Raw genomic sequence first — 17,698 nt, 5'->3', positions numbered from 1 at the left:
CTAGTGTGTGTCCCTGGGCGAGAGCATCCAGCACCGAATGGTTGGTGGAGATGGTCTTCCACACGCCGACAAAGTTAACCAGCTGGCCTCCCACTGGGGGGCACGGGTGGGTGTTAGGCAGAAACCTGTGCAGTTCCCTTAGGGACCACTGCAAAATGCTTAAGACTACAGGTGTTGGCAGTAAACCCAAATTGGTAGCAGTCTGTAAAACCCAGATTTACCTGGTAGCTGTGGCTGAGCAGCCAGACTTCTCTCAAGAAGAGTTAGACAGTATATAGAGTATACAAGAGAGGTACCAAAATACAGTAGCACAAGCAAACACTGACCAGAGCTTTGGTAACAAAGTATATAATTATTTATTTAAAGACACACTTAGAAACACTCCAGCACTATTATTGTAAGTAAGTTCAAAACACAGTCACTATTAATATATATACATCCCTTATTAGACAAGTCTTAGTTAACACCACTTATTTCCAGACAGAGGTGAGCGCTTAACTAAAGATGGTACTCCAATAAGTTATCAAAAAAGGGAGGGAAAAGCAGAAATTAGAAAAGCACAACACTAATACTTTAGAAGCACCCAGCAAGGCAGGAAAGTCAGTCTACTAGTGAGCAAAAAGTTCAGAGGCCAGGCTCCCTCTTAGAGAGAGTAGGACACCAATGCGCCCAAGATCACACAGTTTAAGAGGCTTGAAAAGTCTTGCAGAGAGTTCAAAAAGGAATTAGTTCAGCTCAGAAAAGTTCAGTTAGCCAGCCTAGGGCCAACCAAAGTGGTTAGTTGAGGATTTAAGAGACACCCCACACAGACCGTTGCGAGGGAGGCCAGGCGGACAGTACCTTGAAAGTGGAGAGAATCCTCCAGCGGGGGGCAGTTGTTCCTGGCAGCGGGTGCAAGTAGCGGCGTCGTCCAGAGGAAGAGAGTATCTCGACGTGGAGGAAAGCTGAAGGTCGTGCACTGCCAGGGAAGAAACCAGCCGCAGAGTTCTCTGGTAAAAGGTACTACCCTTTTATTCTTGGTAGTGGTAAAACGTGGTATTCCGGTTGCCGGGGTGCTTGGCATGGGCAAGGTGGGCACGAGATGATCCAGGAAGGCGAAAAGGCGGGCAAACTGGTTTTCCCCACCAGTCAAAGGAAGAAGACTCTTCGGGCTGAAGATCTCCTCTTTCGTTGGAAGGGACTGCACAGTGCCCCCTCGAAAAACAGACCCAGGGGCAATCTAATCTACCCCTACCAGTACTTCCACAATATGATGGTTTGTACTGGTTCTGTTCCCCAATTTAAGACTAGTAAAGTCAATGGTGACTTTACATGCCCTGGGAGACAGTAGTCAGTCCCAGGGTATGGAGTCTATGTTTGGGTGTCACTATGACACTCCTGTGTTACTGCACGGAGGGTGCTGTGTAACACACTTAACAAAAACTACATGAAACCCTATGGAGTAAAAGACCCCATAGCCCATAAAACACATTACAAAGTCAAAGGATATCTCAAATCATGTCTAAGAGTGCGAGTAAGAGTCTCACTCTTAGCAGGAGAAAAAAAATAAACCCCAAAAATCCAGCAAAGCTGCTGGGGGACTCATTAGGTTTGGGAAATTAGCCTTACCAGAGCATTCTCCCTAACAGTAGGTGCCCGACATCCTGGCCGGTTCAGTAGACTGGCCACCTTGCGGTCCCCCACAGCAACCGCCCCCAAAGGCCTTGGAGGGACCCCTATTGGCTTCCTGGGTCAAAGAGCAGGATGGCTGGTGGTAAGAGGAGGATCCCCTGCCGAAACACCTCTTGCAGTCTCAGTCATGATTGCCTGGAAGAATTCATTCACAGCCTTCCCAAACAGGTTGACCCCATCAAAGAGCATGCCCAAAACCCTTGTCTGGACCTCCTGCCTAAAGTTGGCGGCCTTGAGCCAGCCACGACAGCGAAGGCAAACGCCGCTTCCCATCTGGCGGGCCCCCGCGTCTTTCAAGGTCCATGGCTACCATGAAGGCGTGGTCAGATGCCACCTCGCCTTCTTTAAGGATCTCCAAAGCCTCTACACGCTTGCCGCCGGGGAGCCAGCTTAAACCACAGTCCTTGGTCGTATCTGGCCACGATAGCGAGGACGTTGGCAGCGTTGACCATCATTGCCGCCAACTAGATAACCTTTTGACCCATCAAATCCAATTTCTTCCCCTCGTTGTCCAGAGGGGTGGACGACGCACAAACACGACAATTCTTTCCTGGTGGTTGAGACCGCAAGCACTTGGGTGCAGAGTCTGGCACCCTGTACTTTTACAGCCGGTCCCTCGTCGATGGGGCTGTAGAGAGGGGAAAGGGGGGGGCGAGGAATCTCCATCAGAGTCAGCCCTTCATCCCAAACATCGTCCAGCAGCGCGACTGAAAGTATAATCTTTCTCTTACTTCTTTTCCTCTGGCATGAGCTGTAAAAGCTGTGATGCTCGTGCGATCATTGCATGGAAAGATCCCATCTCGTCCAGAGAAGAGGCTCTGGGCGGAGGTCCCGCATCCCGCTGCAGTCATCCATGCCTGTCGATGTGTCCAATTCCGTCTCCCTTGGGGTGGAGAGTGGTCGCGAAGGGTGGCATGGAGGCATCAGGTGCCTCCTCTGCTTGGCCAGCTGTTCCCCTGGTATCAACGGGGCGACAGCACTGGCGTCGAAGGAGGAGTGGGTGTCGCCGGCATCCTCCTCTGCATCTCAGACACCAGCGGGTGAAGGGTCGAGGGGGATGTCCAATGAAAGTTCTCTAGGCGGTATCTGAGGCGTAGGGCCTGGGCCCTCGTCAACGCGTCCATTGACGCTACCACCGTCGTCACCTCCCCCGTCATGGGGCGAGTCCCCGGCATCTCCCGAGTCATCATCGCCCTCATGGCCAGTAATGATCTCATCGGTGTAAGAAGTCCATTCCATGAAGGCCTTCAACGTGCTCCGCCCCTCCCCCCACCCCCTTCTTCGGGTCCAGAGGGGTCAGTGTTGGGCTGAGGTCGGTATCCTCTTGTCCGGGGTCTTCTCAACTGGCTTGTTCAAAGCCTCCCTCTTAGGAGGCAGGGTCCCCATTGCCGGGGCACCCTGCGGGTCCACCCCCATGGCCTTTGAAAGCAATGCCGCCACCACCACCACCACCTCGAGGGAGGGTGACGAATTTGCCTGGTACACCTGGGCCTTCACGGAAAGGCTGGGCCCTTGTCTTGCTTAGCCTTGCCCTTCACAGCCGTGTCAGAAGCCTTGTCCCGTTTGGCCTTCTCCTCCAGGGCTGGATCAGGCCCTTTGTCTCCTTTGGCCTTCTGACACAGGTAGGTCGGACGCCATACCCTGCTTGGCCTTCTCCGGGTTCTCCCTCGGCTTACCTGGGTTATCGGACTTTCTCTCGGATGAAGAACCATAGCACTGACGGGCCCCTTGCCGTTCTTCACGTCATACAGGATCCACATGGTCCAAGCCTGAAGAATTTTCTGAAAGCCTCCAAGCAAAACAGTTTGACGAGAACAGCCATTGAGGTCCCCGTTAGTCAGAAGGATGATCAATGGAGCACACAGGCTCGATTGACCGAAAAATTGAGTAGAACTCTCAAAAATGCAGCAAAAAGCTTGAAGAGCAAAGCACGAGGACTCGCAACACTTGAACATGTGTTAAAAATCTGAAGATGGCTGCCAGAGAAGGGGCTTAGGTAGAGGGCAGTCATTGGCTAGTGGCAGAATGACCCAGAGCCCGGTGATTGGTTTGTAGGAGAAAAACAGTTTAGAAACAAACTTTTTTTTTTACTGAGGATACCCAACCTGACAGGGAATATTCATGAGCATGTGAATCCATGCCAGACCCCATGCTGGAGAAAGGTACAGCGAGCTAAAACATGCGGCTGCAGACTCAGAGTGGGTACATTCCCACAGAACAGATTATCATGCAGTGTTTTCCCTCAGGAATTATTCACATATCCTGCGCCCTCCACCCCCCCCCCCAAACAGTTCACGAATGACTTGCATTGGCTCAAATCGGACTTTGCTTCCTTCTCTCGTCGGCTGGGTGTCGGTCCTGAGGCTGGAGCTCTTAAGAGAGGGAGGGGTGGTTTAGGAGAGTTGGAATGACTCCAATGGCAGAAGTACCCCGAAGGTACCTCAGTGTACCAGATGCTGCTAGACTGGTGGGTAGCTTTGCATTGTGTAAAATTCACTTGGCAGAGTCCTTTTTGATGCCACACCAGAATCAGACACTGAGCAAGCAAGAGCTACCTCTGAAGTACACCCAGAGCTAGCAAATACTTTGTCAGAAATACAATCTCCACAAAGGACTCTAAACAATCCATAACATGACTTTTGCTACAGGCTCCGTACCATCACAACTTAAGAGGGCTGCAGTCATCCCTTTGCTAAAAAAGCAACAAAAAAAAAAAAAACAAAAAAAAAAAAACACACTTTAGACCTTCTCATCTGGTCCAACTACCGGCCTATTTCGTTGTTCCTCTATGTAATGCAGACATAGCTGGGTTCATCCAGGAAAGGGAGGCAACCCGGGAAAGGTAGGCCTCTGATGAATCAACTTGCAGCGTACCAGTGGTCCTGGGATGAATATCGGTTTCTATACCATCAATCAACCCCACTAGTACACAGGAAATTTTAAACCACCTAGTGCAATTTTGCCAACGTGGACGGTACAGCAGGCTCACCTTAGACAGGTCATGGATGGTTTGTTAGTTGCAACACAGAAAAATATATCACCCATATGACTAAAGGGACTGTCCAGTCATGGTTGTACAAAGATCTACTTTATTATCACAGACAGTTTGAGCAACACTATGAAACACAACCCACCCTGTAAAGGAATGCAGAGGACAGACAGTTTCAAAGAAGGAAATGGGATGCACTCTGGATACTGACAGGAGGGTGGTCGCAACAGTTCAACTTGGCTAAAGTGCAAAGGGCACAATGGCTCTTTAAAATCTCTATGGGACGTCTGGGAAGGACCGGGGGGGGGGGGTGGAGGGGGGACAGAACCACAATGTATCTTGTGCTTGACATGGTAGTCAGCTTCAGGGCGCTTTGCATGCTTCTGTGAAAAGAGTTCAAGACAGGCATCAGCTGCGCGTATCAGGCAGCAAGACAGTTCAACGAGCGAGGCTGGATGAACAGCTGCAGGCTAGCCTACACAGCAGCTCGGGCCAGGAATTGTTCTTAATGAGGTTCTGAACGGTCTGCAGCACTGGTCGAGACATCAGATGGCTTTAAGCGACTGCAGCTCGACAACAGTCATTGTTGCAGTCGATTGCAGCTCGAGGAACTCAGCCAGCTCGAGAAGGTCCTTTAAGATGCACGTCGGTAGAGGCTCGTCAATGCACTCCTAGCTTAATCACTGTGCGTGTGTCATCCTTTAGGAGGATGGCCCAAAGTTGAGGAGTGTTGCAGGCAGCTAGCTGCCTTGTCCTTTGTTTCAGGTTCAGAGATCTTTTGGCACTTCCAACCTACGAAGCTTGCTGCAGAGCCTAGTTGGGTATGCTGTGTGCTGGCTCGGTACCAGTTCTGGAGCTGCTGGAGGGTCCTCTAGATTCAGTATATCCCCCTGTTCCCTGGAAGATGTTTAGGGGAGGATCTTGCTTCCCTCTTGGGAGGTCCTGACCTTCCTTCAGTGGCAGAAGATGTAAGGCAGACTACCTTCAGCCAAGGTCCAATGAGTAGTTCTTGTTACTCCTTGCAGTCTTCAGATGTGCCCAAAAAAAAGGGAACAGCCCTCTTTTAAAGCCAGGTGGGCCACAGTGATTGGTGTAGGCTAAGCCGTCCTTAAAGAAACAATTCTGGGTCCCCACAAACAATCTCCTCTAAGACTGAGGTCATAACCGAGTGCTTTGCAACAGAAAAGGTAAAGGGGGTGAATACATGCAACACTAAGTCCTACCCATCTTCCTGTCTGTTGTGGATCAAAGGTCCCTCTGGTTATTAAAGCTCTTTGTGGTTCCCGACTAAAAGCAGCAGGTCTTCCTTGAAGCTGCGTGGAGACCAGACTTACTGGCTCTGTCAAACCACACACTAGTACCTTCGAAATGCTCCCCACCCCCTGCGGAGAGGACTACTGACAGTGCCAGACGTGACCCCATCAATCAAGACCTAGGGCGGGAGCTGGCATCAGGTTGACAGTTGCATATGAAAGTTTGTTGGGTTTCCTGTCTCCCTTCTTAGCCTCTGTATCCATGACCATGTGGGCCTGTTTGAATTACTCGGATTGGGATGCAAATTGCTGCCGCCAACGACAGGGCGCATCCATGGAGCCTTAATGAGGCTGGCCATGGTGTCCGTCTATACACATCCACACCATTGACCCCACTGCTACAAATTTCACATGGATTCCTCATTTGTCTGGGGCAAGAGTGTAGTCTATGTTTGGATGCAAATAATGTACTCTGTAGACACCCTAATTTACTGATGCTCACCCCATTCACTACAGTAGGTACAAGGAGGCAAAATTTTGGGAAAAAAAAATGTCTGAAGCTAAATATTCTTCCTTTACAATTACTAATGTATACAGTTCAAAAGTGTTTAATAAAGCATTTTCAAATGGAATTAAAAAAGTATATTTATCACACCACTCCAAATAGGGAAATTGCAAGGTTACAGTTTACTTAAGTTAATTCACGAGAAGACAGCACAATCAATCTTTCTTGGACATTTTCTCAAATGTGCTGAAGCCATAAAGTGACTGAAAGATGTCTCACAAAAAATGATCACTTGGAAAAGCTCCATCTGCTGCAAAGCAAAAAAAAAAAAAATCAATATCAAGAGCTTCTAAAACACAACAAACAGCAGCACACCTTGCCGACCAGAGGCCAAGAGCAACTTTCTCCAGGGAACATGAGACACCACTCGATCAGAACACTGGTAACGCCGGGTACCCAAGCTAGTGGCAACTAAATATACCATGGAGGGGGACAACGGGGGAGGATAACTGCGCCTGTAGGCTGTGTCCACCCAGTGTACACTGGTCTATGCTTATTTTGTCCAGTGAGCACAGGAAAAGGCTTGCAAGTAGGCCCCACTCATTTTGTGGAGGTTTATCTAAAATCATTTATTTTCATTTAAAAATTTTAAAAAAAGCCCAGGCGGGCGCACACTCACCGTGCAGATGGCCGAATTCCTCACTCTCCCCACAGACATCTCACACATACTTCCCACTACCCGGAGTCTCAGCACCTACACTAGAACGCAGCCAGCCCCCCTCCCCCACAATCAATTCACTCTAGCTGCACACAATGTACAACCTTGCCCACTTCCGCACCCTTTAGAATGCAACCATCCTCCACAAATTCGGCCTAGCTGGACACAATCTCACATGCCATTAAACATCTCCACTAACAGGCAGAAAAAACCCTCGCCCCCAAGAAATTTTAGCCTAGCTGTGCACACCACCTGCACACTACATCAAGCATTAGAATGCAGCTATCCGCCCCGAAAAATGCGGTCTAGCTACAAACATGCACAATTTACTGCTCCATCTCCCCGGTCCTCAAGGGATTTCAATCTGCAGCGGATTGAGACCATACCAATGGTGAAAGGCACTATACAAAATGACCTTTAACTTTGTCCATTTTATATAACCCATTGTGCTGTAACCTCCTCAACAGAGGTCATAGTTCTGTGTGGCACACGTCAGGTTGTGTAGTTAAATGCATCACCTGCCAGCTGTCGTCATTCTAGCCAGGCTCACGTATACTACAAGCAATGGCAAAATAGGCACAGTAATGTTCATCGCTGTAAAAGCATGCAAACCCTGCCAAAGGTTTAAGACCGACTCAAAACGGAAGGATGTTGTGGCACGTGGGACTCTCAAATTAAACTCCCCTTGTTAAGGGTGTTTTCTTAAAGTCCGCTTGAGGCAAGACTCTAAAACCTATCCCTTGGTATACAGATGCCCAACTCTTGGTATAGGTCTTTACCACCCAAAGGATTTGGTAGAATGGCAGAGCAGCCAGGCTTATCTTATGAAGAGGATGTGGGCTGTAGGCAAGTACACTGAACCCAGTAAATACAATAGTCCAAAGAAACGTACACTGAAATTATAATAAAATATAGATTTCACATACAAGAGGTAAATACTCTTAAGACTAACCTAAATAAAAAGTTTTCACAATACATTAATAAGGCGACTGCTTCAATTGTAGTTGCTCGCGGTTAGAATTGTTAGAGAACGACACTGGCAGTTCTACCATATTATCGGTACTACCAGGCACTCGCACAGATTTACAGATTAACAGTAATTACATTCATTAATTACATCGTTTATGAAAGTTACAGCAGACAGTCTGCAGCAAGGAAACAAAAATATGGTAATCCACACTGGAGCAATATTGTAGGTTCTAGCAAAACTTCAAGGCTCCCAACGCTTGGTAAGTCCAATCCCAACTAGAAAATAAAGTCAGTGTAGGAGCAGAACGAAAAGTCGAGCAGCAGGCAAGGCAATGTTCCTCTAGTCACTAGAATGAAAATGTTTAGCAAGATAAGTGTAGGGACCCTGCAAAGGACTCCCCAATACGACACAAGCCGTCAAGCAGGGGACAGAGGTATGGGTGGGCACCCAAACACCTGTGAATACACTCCAGTCACACTGGAGCGACTGTTCAGCTTAAGGCAAGTTCTACCTTTAGCCCCACAGTACCTTCGGTGCAGCAGCGACTGACCCAGTCTCCTGATTCCTCTATCTGGTGACACAAGGAAGTACTCTGAATGGAATGTCCAAGCAGCAGTAGCAAGAAAGGACCCTCATCTTGGATTTTCTCGTCCGACAGTCTGCAGTTTTGGTGCCTTTTTAACAGCTCCAACAAGGGACGGTTATCGCCCAGGTCGATCTCCCTGGCTTCTTTGGTCCTCCACTACGGTGAGGGGATTTGGATTAGTGGGATTGTGCCATCCACGCCTGGGCAGCAAGGCATAAAATAAGCAGTGTCGCATAGCAATTTACTATGCAATTCTGTAGGTTTGCTAATCAAATGAACACTTGTGTAGTGTAGCAAAGTTAGCTATTTAAGTTGCCCTAGTCAATAAATGCACAGCTCGCCCTATATTCCTCTTGATCTCGGTGCTCTCTTCGCCCTCTTTTCTGTGTTCACTTCAAATGCTAATGGAGGGAAAGTGAACCAGTAATCATCTCCTCCACTTAAGTGCCAAAGGCATGTGTAGGAGTGCTAGGCACAATTTTTTTTAAATGTTTTTTATTGCAAACCCAAAGTAATCAGGGTGATACTGAAGCTTTCTATATCCTGTCTGGCAAAGACCAGTATGTCAACTTTACATCTTTTAAAAAGACGATTCATGCAATTGCATTTCTAAAATTAAAGTTGCTACATGATGCAGAATTACAGTATTGATACTGTAAAATACTGCAGCATCTCTAAAGTTTAAGTTGGCATATCTGAATTTCATAGCGTCAACTATATTGCCATTTTGTTCGGTAAGATGCATCATGTTGACTTGTGAATTTTTGAAAATGTACATGATCAAATGCTTTTGATGGCAAACCTAGTTATGTAACCTGCAAGTTGCATACATCTTGTGACTGGTGCTAAACCCATGACCACAATATTCCACCAAGTTTGGCCAGTTCTCTGCCCGCTATGCAATCCACTCTATTTAATATTTCTTTCCTCTCAAATAATGAATACACAAAGCAACTAAATACTTACGCAAAGTAATGATCAATAGTTCCATCCAGCCTGTACATCTACAGATCTACTGCAATACCAAACACTGTAGTTAGCTTGTAGAGCTCGCTTTGCTTTTTGATTGTACTATATATCACCACCTGCAGGAGACAGCTGGCCAACCTGTTTTCAAAGCCTTTTTATCATATCTATTTATTTGTGTCCATTCATGCAGCTAACCTTTAACATTTTACAGACACTCATCTATGGCTCGCAAAGTCTTTTTGTCTAGTCGCACAGTAGAGTAGATTTTATTAACAGCAAGTAGCATTTACAAGAGATGTTTGAAACTTTTAACATTTACTTTGCAGTAAATGTAAAATAAAAGTTTCACTGTGCATGGCTGGCCACTGAGTGGCAACAGTGTGCCAAACATAGCGTGTTTGTAGTGACATGCACCATTTTACAGAAATCTCAATTTAAATGTGTTGTCCTCCTTTGCTATGGGTCGAATGAATTTCTTTTAGGTTGAATATGTAAACTAAGTTATGACCTCCAAGCCTAGCTGAAGTTTGAATTTGCAAGGCCTGACTCCTCTCACTAATGTCTTATTTCAGCGCTATGCAAAACTGATGTATTGTTGCTCACTTCATGTCTTTGGTACAAATAACTTCTGGTCACATTAACAATATTAGTACAAAATTGCTAATCAAATGGGCATGTTTGATAATCAAAAATATTTTAATTAGCAAACTCTGCTAAACTATTTCTGAAAATGTATTTATGCCTTGGGGCAGACACATCCACGCCTGGGCAGATACATCCACGGTTTCTAGGCCTGAAAGGTCACAACATCTCAGATGACGCAACTTGTAGTTGTCTTTGGGCTGGTTGGTCCCAACAGCGAAACGGAAGGAGTCATGCTCTTCGGAGCTCCTCCGTCGATAAAAGAAGTCAGGACATCAGAGGTCACAGTTACAGGAAAGGTTCTGCAGGCGTCTCGGGTAGTCTTCAGCTTCGAATCTCCTATTCCAGTGGTCGATTTGACTTCTACCTCAGGAATCTCACCTTATATTCGGATTTCCCACTCACCCAGCATTTTACAGAAAGGGGCGGGTGACTGTCCAATCAGGACAGCCAGCCCCCGCAGTGGGAGCTGGTTCCTTCACGCACTCTAGCAGATCGTGCATGGGAGCGTCAAACTCTTCCCCTGCTTCCTGTCCTTGCAGACACACTGGAGCCTATGCGAGGACACCCAAGGGTTCCCGCCAAAAGAAAAACACACCAACCCTCGCAGAATGGCAGAAAGGGCAAAAAAAAAAAAAGCTGCCATGTTGGAATATAGGTGACCCAATAGTAACTGCACAATCGAGACTGAATATAGTTTGCATTAAAAAATTATAGCACAATAGTTGGTAGAACACATCAAGTGCAACAGCCATAACTGTAGGGTTGTAACAGGCTAAAAGGTCACCAGAGCAGAGAGCAGGGGAATACTAGGTGGTGTGTGCTAATATCTCATAAGATTAAGTTTTAGGAAGGATACAAAATATCCCTCTATCCTAAAGAACATTAGGTAAGGATATAGTTAAAGAAATATCAAAGGAGAACCCAAACGGTTCCCAGCAACACAGTACATAGGGTGCAGTGGTGTTTCAAAGTTAAACCGAAGCCTTTAAAGAGATATGGAAGAAAGCAGTCCCCGTAATAAAGGTAAAACACAGAACAGAGTTCCAAAAGTCAGAGCAAATAATAAAAGGGGGGGCTCCCCTCATTCGGGATCGAAAGAAAAAGGTCCAGACGTCCAGCAAAAAGTACTAGGGTCTCACTAGGCGAGGGGACGAAGCATAAACTGACCTCCCCAACACCCCTCCATCAAAATGCATAAAAACCAGACACCATGGACTAACAATGTTCACAACAATTCAAGAGTAAATCACACTGAACCAAAACAATGACTTTCTGGTGCAAATTGAAGGCATGGCATATTGCTGAATATTGGAACTTTATTGGTGAACCCCAGTCTTTCCACACAGACTGCAGTGCAATTTAGTATATACAAGAACTGTATCCTACCTTTATTGTAGAGTTTGAGCCTTTGCTGGACAGATGTAATAGCACCTAGTACAGATAGACGATTTACTCTAGACTTTATGTTCGACGCTGTACCAAATTCATCAGCCAACATCTTTGCCACTCTGGAAATCTGATCTTTTGGTGGAATGATCAAGGAAATCATACTAGTGCCATTGCTGAAGGAAAAAAAAAATGGATGTTACGTCCAGCCCGAAAACAAACTTGCATCACATTCATGGTGAAAACAAATCTTTCAGAGCAAAAATAATGTTAAAAACAACAAAAGGAACACTGCACATGCAACCAAATGCTAATGTCCTTCCAATATACACCTAAGTAATATAGCCATGACGACCACTGAAAGAAATGCTCAAGGCCACAAACAAGTCACAGCATGTGCCGCTTGCCAGTGTCGCAGGCGGAAGACTTTTCTTGTAAACTCAATTAGTGGAGTATGTTTGTACTTTAGTAATAACCATACAAATAGATCACACCCTCAACATATATGATTGCTCCAAGAAGAAAGTCACAAATTTGGGCACAAAAAATGGTGGCTTGGAGCCGCGGCACACAACATGGCTTCCTGAGTGCTCCTAGCCCGACAGCCAAGAGAATAGAAGTGGTTAAAACATGCAGTTTGAATGAGGCGGGCGCTCACCTAACAGTAGGCAAAATGGCAGACTGGGTCCTACTTGCTGGCATTCCAGAACGGCGTGAGAACTGAAAAGCGATGAGCGCCTAATGCAACCCTGAACTGACACTGATGCCTCTGCCTCATATGGAGACCTCTAGTATGCAGCATTATCCCTCAGGCACTCCAACAGAGGAAGCAGACCAACACTGCAGCAAGTACAGGAGAGAGGTCCACCATGCAGCCCCAAAACAATGCCGACTCAATGTTGATCTGACTACTACGATAAGACCATCAGTGTGGGGCAGACCCCCGTTCGGAAACCAGAGCCCTAACAGCACCAGCACCCCAGACACCTCCCTCCTGCTCCAATCCGGAGCCCCGGAGGGCCACCCAGGTAAACTCAAAGGCGGCCGCTCGTCCAGGAGTTTAAACCCCGCTAACAGCCAAGGAAAGCCCCAAGGGAACACAAACAGTGTGCAGCGGCCACTAAACCAGCACAGCCTCAACCAAGTGAGCTCAGGCTTGGAAGGCTCCGACCAGTGGTAAGACACCCCTTCTTGCCCCCCCACTCCCCGTGCCCCTCAGCCCTCAGCCATGCTGGGAAAATACAGACTGGGGCCCAGATAGGCAGGTAATGCTGCCTGGAGGGCACAGAGCACCGACTTGCAAGCACCGGGGGAGGGGGGTGGGCTGAAATGCACAGGGCACACCACACTCCACATCTGCTGCACCGCTCAACCAACATCTACCACCGGACCGCACAGAATCCACACACAATCCGCTCGATTCCCACACAAGCCCGCCTCAAGGGGCCGTGGCCCAGAGGAGTGGGACGTATTAGCGGAACCTGCCAGAAATGGGGACCCTTTAACGAATTATACGCTTGTTATATGGTCTACTTGTTTGCCAGAGTCTGAATAGATTTGACTAGATAATGTACGAAACCTAGGGGTATTCTTCCATGTAGACCCCGAGAATGTTCTATTTGGCCAGGGGAGGGCCATTGCTTTTGGACCACAACCCTGGGGGTCGACAAGCGTGAGGCAGGACCACCTGGGATGGGGAGACCAGGGCTGCCCTCAGGAGAATACCCTAGGAGAGAAGCAGTACTCCAATAGGACAATAGGTGGAGAAATCCCAGAAGCCTTTGTGGGTTATGCCTGCCCCATTAACACTAAGCCAAGAAAGACAAACCCCAGGAAAAAGGGGAAGCAGGGCGAGAGACAATCCCAAATCCAACGCTTTTGTCTTTTCCCCGTTCAGATAATGGGCAGGGTTGTACAGGCATGTGTTCGCATATCCGGGTGGGTAACATAGGGAGTCATTTAATACAAAGATTCACCTTCATCTTTGTCTATGAAATTAGGGCCAAGCGGTCTTCCCCCATTTTTTACCTATCACCTTGTAATAAACTGTCAATGTCAAGTCCCATCTAACCCCATCTCCCACAGGAACAACATTTGGAAAATAAGGGAAACCTACCAGCGAAGGGACTCAAGTTGTCCCACTAATAGAGTCAGGCAGGGTCAGGCATTTAATAGTAACCATTCACACCTGACTGGTCTTCACTATAAAAAGGTGCGGTCTGACAGATGGACGAGTAAGAGCGAGTTGGGAGGAGAGCCAGTACGCCAGAGATGCCCAAGACTGGAGGTCAGGAGAGACAGCAATGCGAAAGAGCAGAAGCGTGGTAATGGAGCAGTGCCTCCAGAGAGCCAAGAAGTGCGTGTATGGGAGTCGATAGGTGTGCTGGCCCATGCAGAACCTGTGCGCGAATGCTGGTTCCCCTTCGCTGGAACAAAGCCATTCTGGAGCTGCAGCGCAGAAGTGAGCCCAGTGAATCTGAAAGCATTCCAGAGCTGGGGTGTGAAGAGCGCGATACAAAGGAACACTAGAAACACAGAAGAAAGAAGACTACGATTGTATGACAGCCACACGAGATGCGTTTGATTAAAGACCAGTAACAGTAAGCGCAACACTAGGACGACGTACGTGTGAGTGAAATAAATGAAGTTCGGCAATGAAGCAATACGAATAAAAAGGAGGGCCATAAGCACGCGGAAAAGGTGCAAGAGGGAGGAAAGGAACAAGGGTGCAAGCGACCCTGAAAGAGAAGCGCAAGAATGCACGGAAAAGGGAAAGGAAAACATGAGAATGGTGCAGGAAGCACCGGAAGATAAAGACTCATCTTGGGTAAGGGAACCCTGAAAAGCCAAGCCTATTGAAGAAAGTAAAGTTAAAAACTTGAAGCTTGGGGAATTGAACTCAAAAACTTTGAAGGTGTTTGAATTAAGGGCCAAGTGGAGAAGGTCTTTACTAACAACCCTGGTGAGTGAACCCATCTTCGCGACATTGACCAAATTGCACCTGGTGAGACGACCACCTGAATCCAATTTTGGTTTGTTGAATCACTCTTTTTCCTTTTCAAAAGACTTCCCCATCACATTTTTGTAAAATGTTGAAGGCAAGCATAGGTTTAGACACAGGCAGACTTATTTTGGACTATTGGACAACGACAGCCATTGGAATCAATTAAGGGAACCCTCATTCCACCAACCCAGGAACCTTAGCAAAGTATACTTTTGAGGCTTTTGATGCAATGCCAGTCTCAATATATTATCCCGCCCCAATTCTGGTCTGGTTTATTCGTTTATGAAGACAACCAGAAGAATTTAGTAACACAAGCTAGATCCATGTACCTGGACATTACTTGAAAATAAAAATCTATAAAAAGGATATCACATTAAAGTGGAAAAAGTAGATTGTAGGCACAGATTATTTCTCAAACGCCCCAAAAAAATTTGGAATCTAAGATTCGTACATATTTGCTTTTTGCTACTTCCCCTCCAGAGGCCTGCATGGAACTCCCAAGAACGTTTTGCTTTGGTTTGTAACCAGACTTTACCTTCAAAGGCAAAGTCTTACCTTTACCTACCTTCTCTCATGTATTTTGGGGGCACCGATTAGTCCATATGGATGGCAGTGCAGGGGATGGGGGAGCAGAACTACCAAGCATTACCAATTCAATTCCGTGTTGTTGTTAAACTGCACACATCACCTAACATTTCTGCTACTTAACAATATTCTCACAAATAACGTGCCTTACAGGGGCCTGGACCCCATCTTCTGTAATAAGGAATGACATTTTGCTAGGGCCCAGTTTTAAAAGGCTAGTGTATTGGTGTTTAACTGTCTGGTTTATGAATACTTACTGTTTGGAACAGATATATATGTAGCATTTAGGCATTTTACTTTTGCATAGTTTGTTTCAAGGCCTAATAAATAATCATTTCATACATACTGTCCACTTTAATTATTAAGAGTGCTCAGTGTGTCTTATTAAGCCATTTACCACCCCCAAACTGAGTCAAGACGTTACTACACAGTCACCTACTATAAAATAATTTGGTTAGACTTTAGTGTTGTTATCCTGTCACCAGAATACATTGCATCTCAGTTTTTGCCCACAAGGTTGATACGGAAAGTATTCAAGATGAAAGTTGGAAAAGCTGTAAGTAAAACTACAGACCTATGTTCAGGTGTTACGTGGCTTCCCAACGATAAGCAAAAAAAGCAATGGTTGACCTACACTCGGGTCACCCAGTGGTATCTGGGGTCAAGCAATCAAGGTCAATTAAAGCAGAAAAAAAATACATACCTCTTAAGAAATTGAAGTAATTTGTAAGGTATTGATACATGCAAGTAATGAAGGTTAAGAAAATGGTTAGTAGGGTTAGGGGCAACCACAAATTAAAAGGTCAACAAGGAAATTAGGGTATCAAATGTTCCCCCAGGACATGCATAGGATTTAGTCTGCCACGACAGTGCAAGGACACACTTCCGATTGGTGAAGCGTGACAGATTCCTGATGCTGAATGGTCCAGAAAAATGACATGGTAACATTTCCAGGAATGTTAGCTTGTATCTTTGAGAGTCAGGTTAACTTTAAACCAAGAGCTACTTTTGGCACCCCCAGGCCAACTGGTGAAATTGGGAACGTATATACAAGGAGCAATGCAACACATTTATAGGTAATTGGGCCATCATGTGGAGGATACCTTTTTGGCATGCTATCTACTAACTATTAGAGACCAGACTGGTTATAGCTCCTTATCAAATAATTTAGATCCCTGTGGCAAGTATGGCACTTGTGTGAAAAATGTGATATGGAATCCTCAGTGGCAATTACGAAGTCAATCCAAGCAATGAGATTTTCACGCTCTGGCAATTACAGCAGTTTCCTATGCTGGTCCCTGCAAGTTGGTTTGACGACAGCGGAGTAGTCCAAGCAGATATTTACTACATTTGTTAAACGCCCAGACCCTGAGGTATGTTAGACATCTATGGCATTGATTTGGAATATTCATTTACATGCTAGTATATAAACCGTGTTACAAAATAACCATTGTGGTCACAGACTATTAGCATATATAGGATGAAACAATACAAGATTCATAATTATTTACAAGATCTGGCTCGAGTCTCCAACAGGTAGGCGACTTTCTAGACCTGGAAAGACCGATTAGACCAAAAGGAAGCCAACTGAAGATGGTTAAATAGCCAGGTTTTGAAACATTTTTTGAATCCAGGGTAGGATTCCTAATTTTTGATGTTTAGTGGGAGGGGGTTTGTGTTTGGGGGCTAAAACCTGGAAGCTACTACCTCCTGCTCTAGTACTTTTGTAGCGAGAAAGTACAAGGAGCGAGTTGTTTCTATTTTCTTAATGGCGTCATTCATATAGATAGGGGCTTTATTGGCGAGGCATTTATGGGCGACAATGTTTAGGAAACTATTGTGCCAGTGGGTCTCCCTCCTGATATTGGAGATATACATGAAGAGCGGAACCAATGGATTCGCCCATCTCATTGCATGGAGCAACATGAAGGTCCCAGGAGAAACAGAAGAGCACCAGCTACAGTGCAAGAGACACCAGCTTGCACAGAGGGAGCATCAACCTCACAGGAGGAGCCTGAAGCAAGAGCCACACATACGGTGTGGTAGACAAAAGGCCAAAACGCCAGTGAAAAACTAGCAGGCTTGAAGGCGAGGAGCTTGTAGACGCCAAGGAAGAAAGAAAACACCAACAACAGAAGCGGCATGCTGGGGTCCTGCCTGTCGCCCTGTCAGTCCAGGAAAGGATGGGAGAATTAGATAAATAGTTAAGATTCTAAAATGAGGCGTTGCGCTGACCAGAGGTACCGACTCCCTCAAGCACTGGAAAGCGGGTAAGCTGCAGTAAACAAGGAGCAGGCAGAGGGCTATTTGGCCACAACAGGTCGCATGCCAGGCAAAAATTCCACAAGGGGGGGGGGGGGGGGGGAGAGAAAACAAAGCATGGCTGAGAGAGAGTACATGGCCCACACTGAGCTGAG

At 46.4% G+C, this 17,698-nt stretch overlaps 1 protein-coding gene across 1 annotated transcript in view; it reads right to left on the bottom strand.

Annotated features, from left to right (window-relative positions):
• ETF1 (eukaryotic translation termination factor 1) overlaps positions 1–17,698 on the bottom strand; it is a 257,735-nt gene that overhangs the window by 219,949 nt on the left and 20,088 nt on the right. Inside the window, exon 3 of the mRNA XM_069654342.1 lies at positions 11,693–11,868. Within this exon, the coding sequence (XP_069510443.1) occupies positions 11,693–11,868 (176 nt within the window). The remainder of the gene's footprint in view (positions 1–11,692; positions 11,869–17,698) is intronic.

Source organism: Ambystoma mexicanum, chromosome 3q (assembly GCF_040938575.1).
Source record: "Ambystoma mexicanum isolate Mex_15411 chromosome 3q, UKY_AmexF1_1, whole genome shotgun sequence".
Lineage (NCBI taxonomy): Eukaryota > Metazoa > Chordata > Amphibia > Caudata > Ambystomatidae > Ambystoma > Ambystoma mexicanum.
The sequence above is the reverse complement of the archived record's forward strand: the minus strand, read 5'-3'. Positions and strand labels throughout refer to the sequence as shown.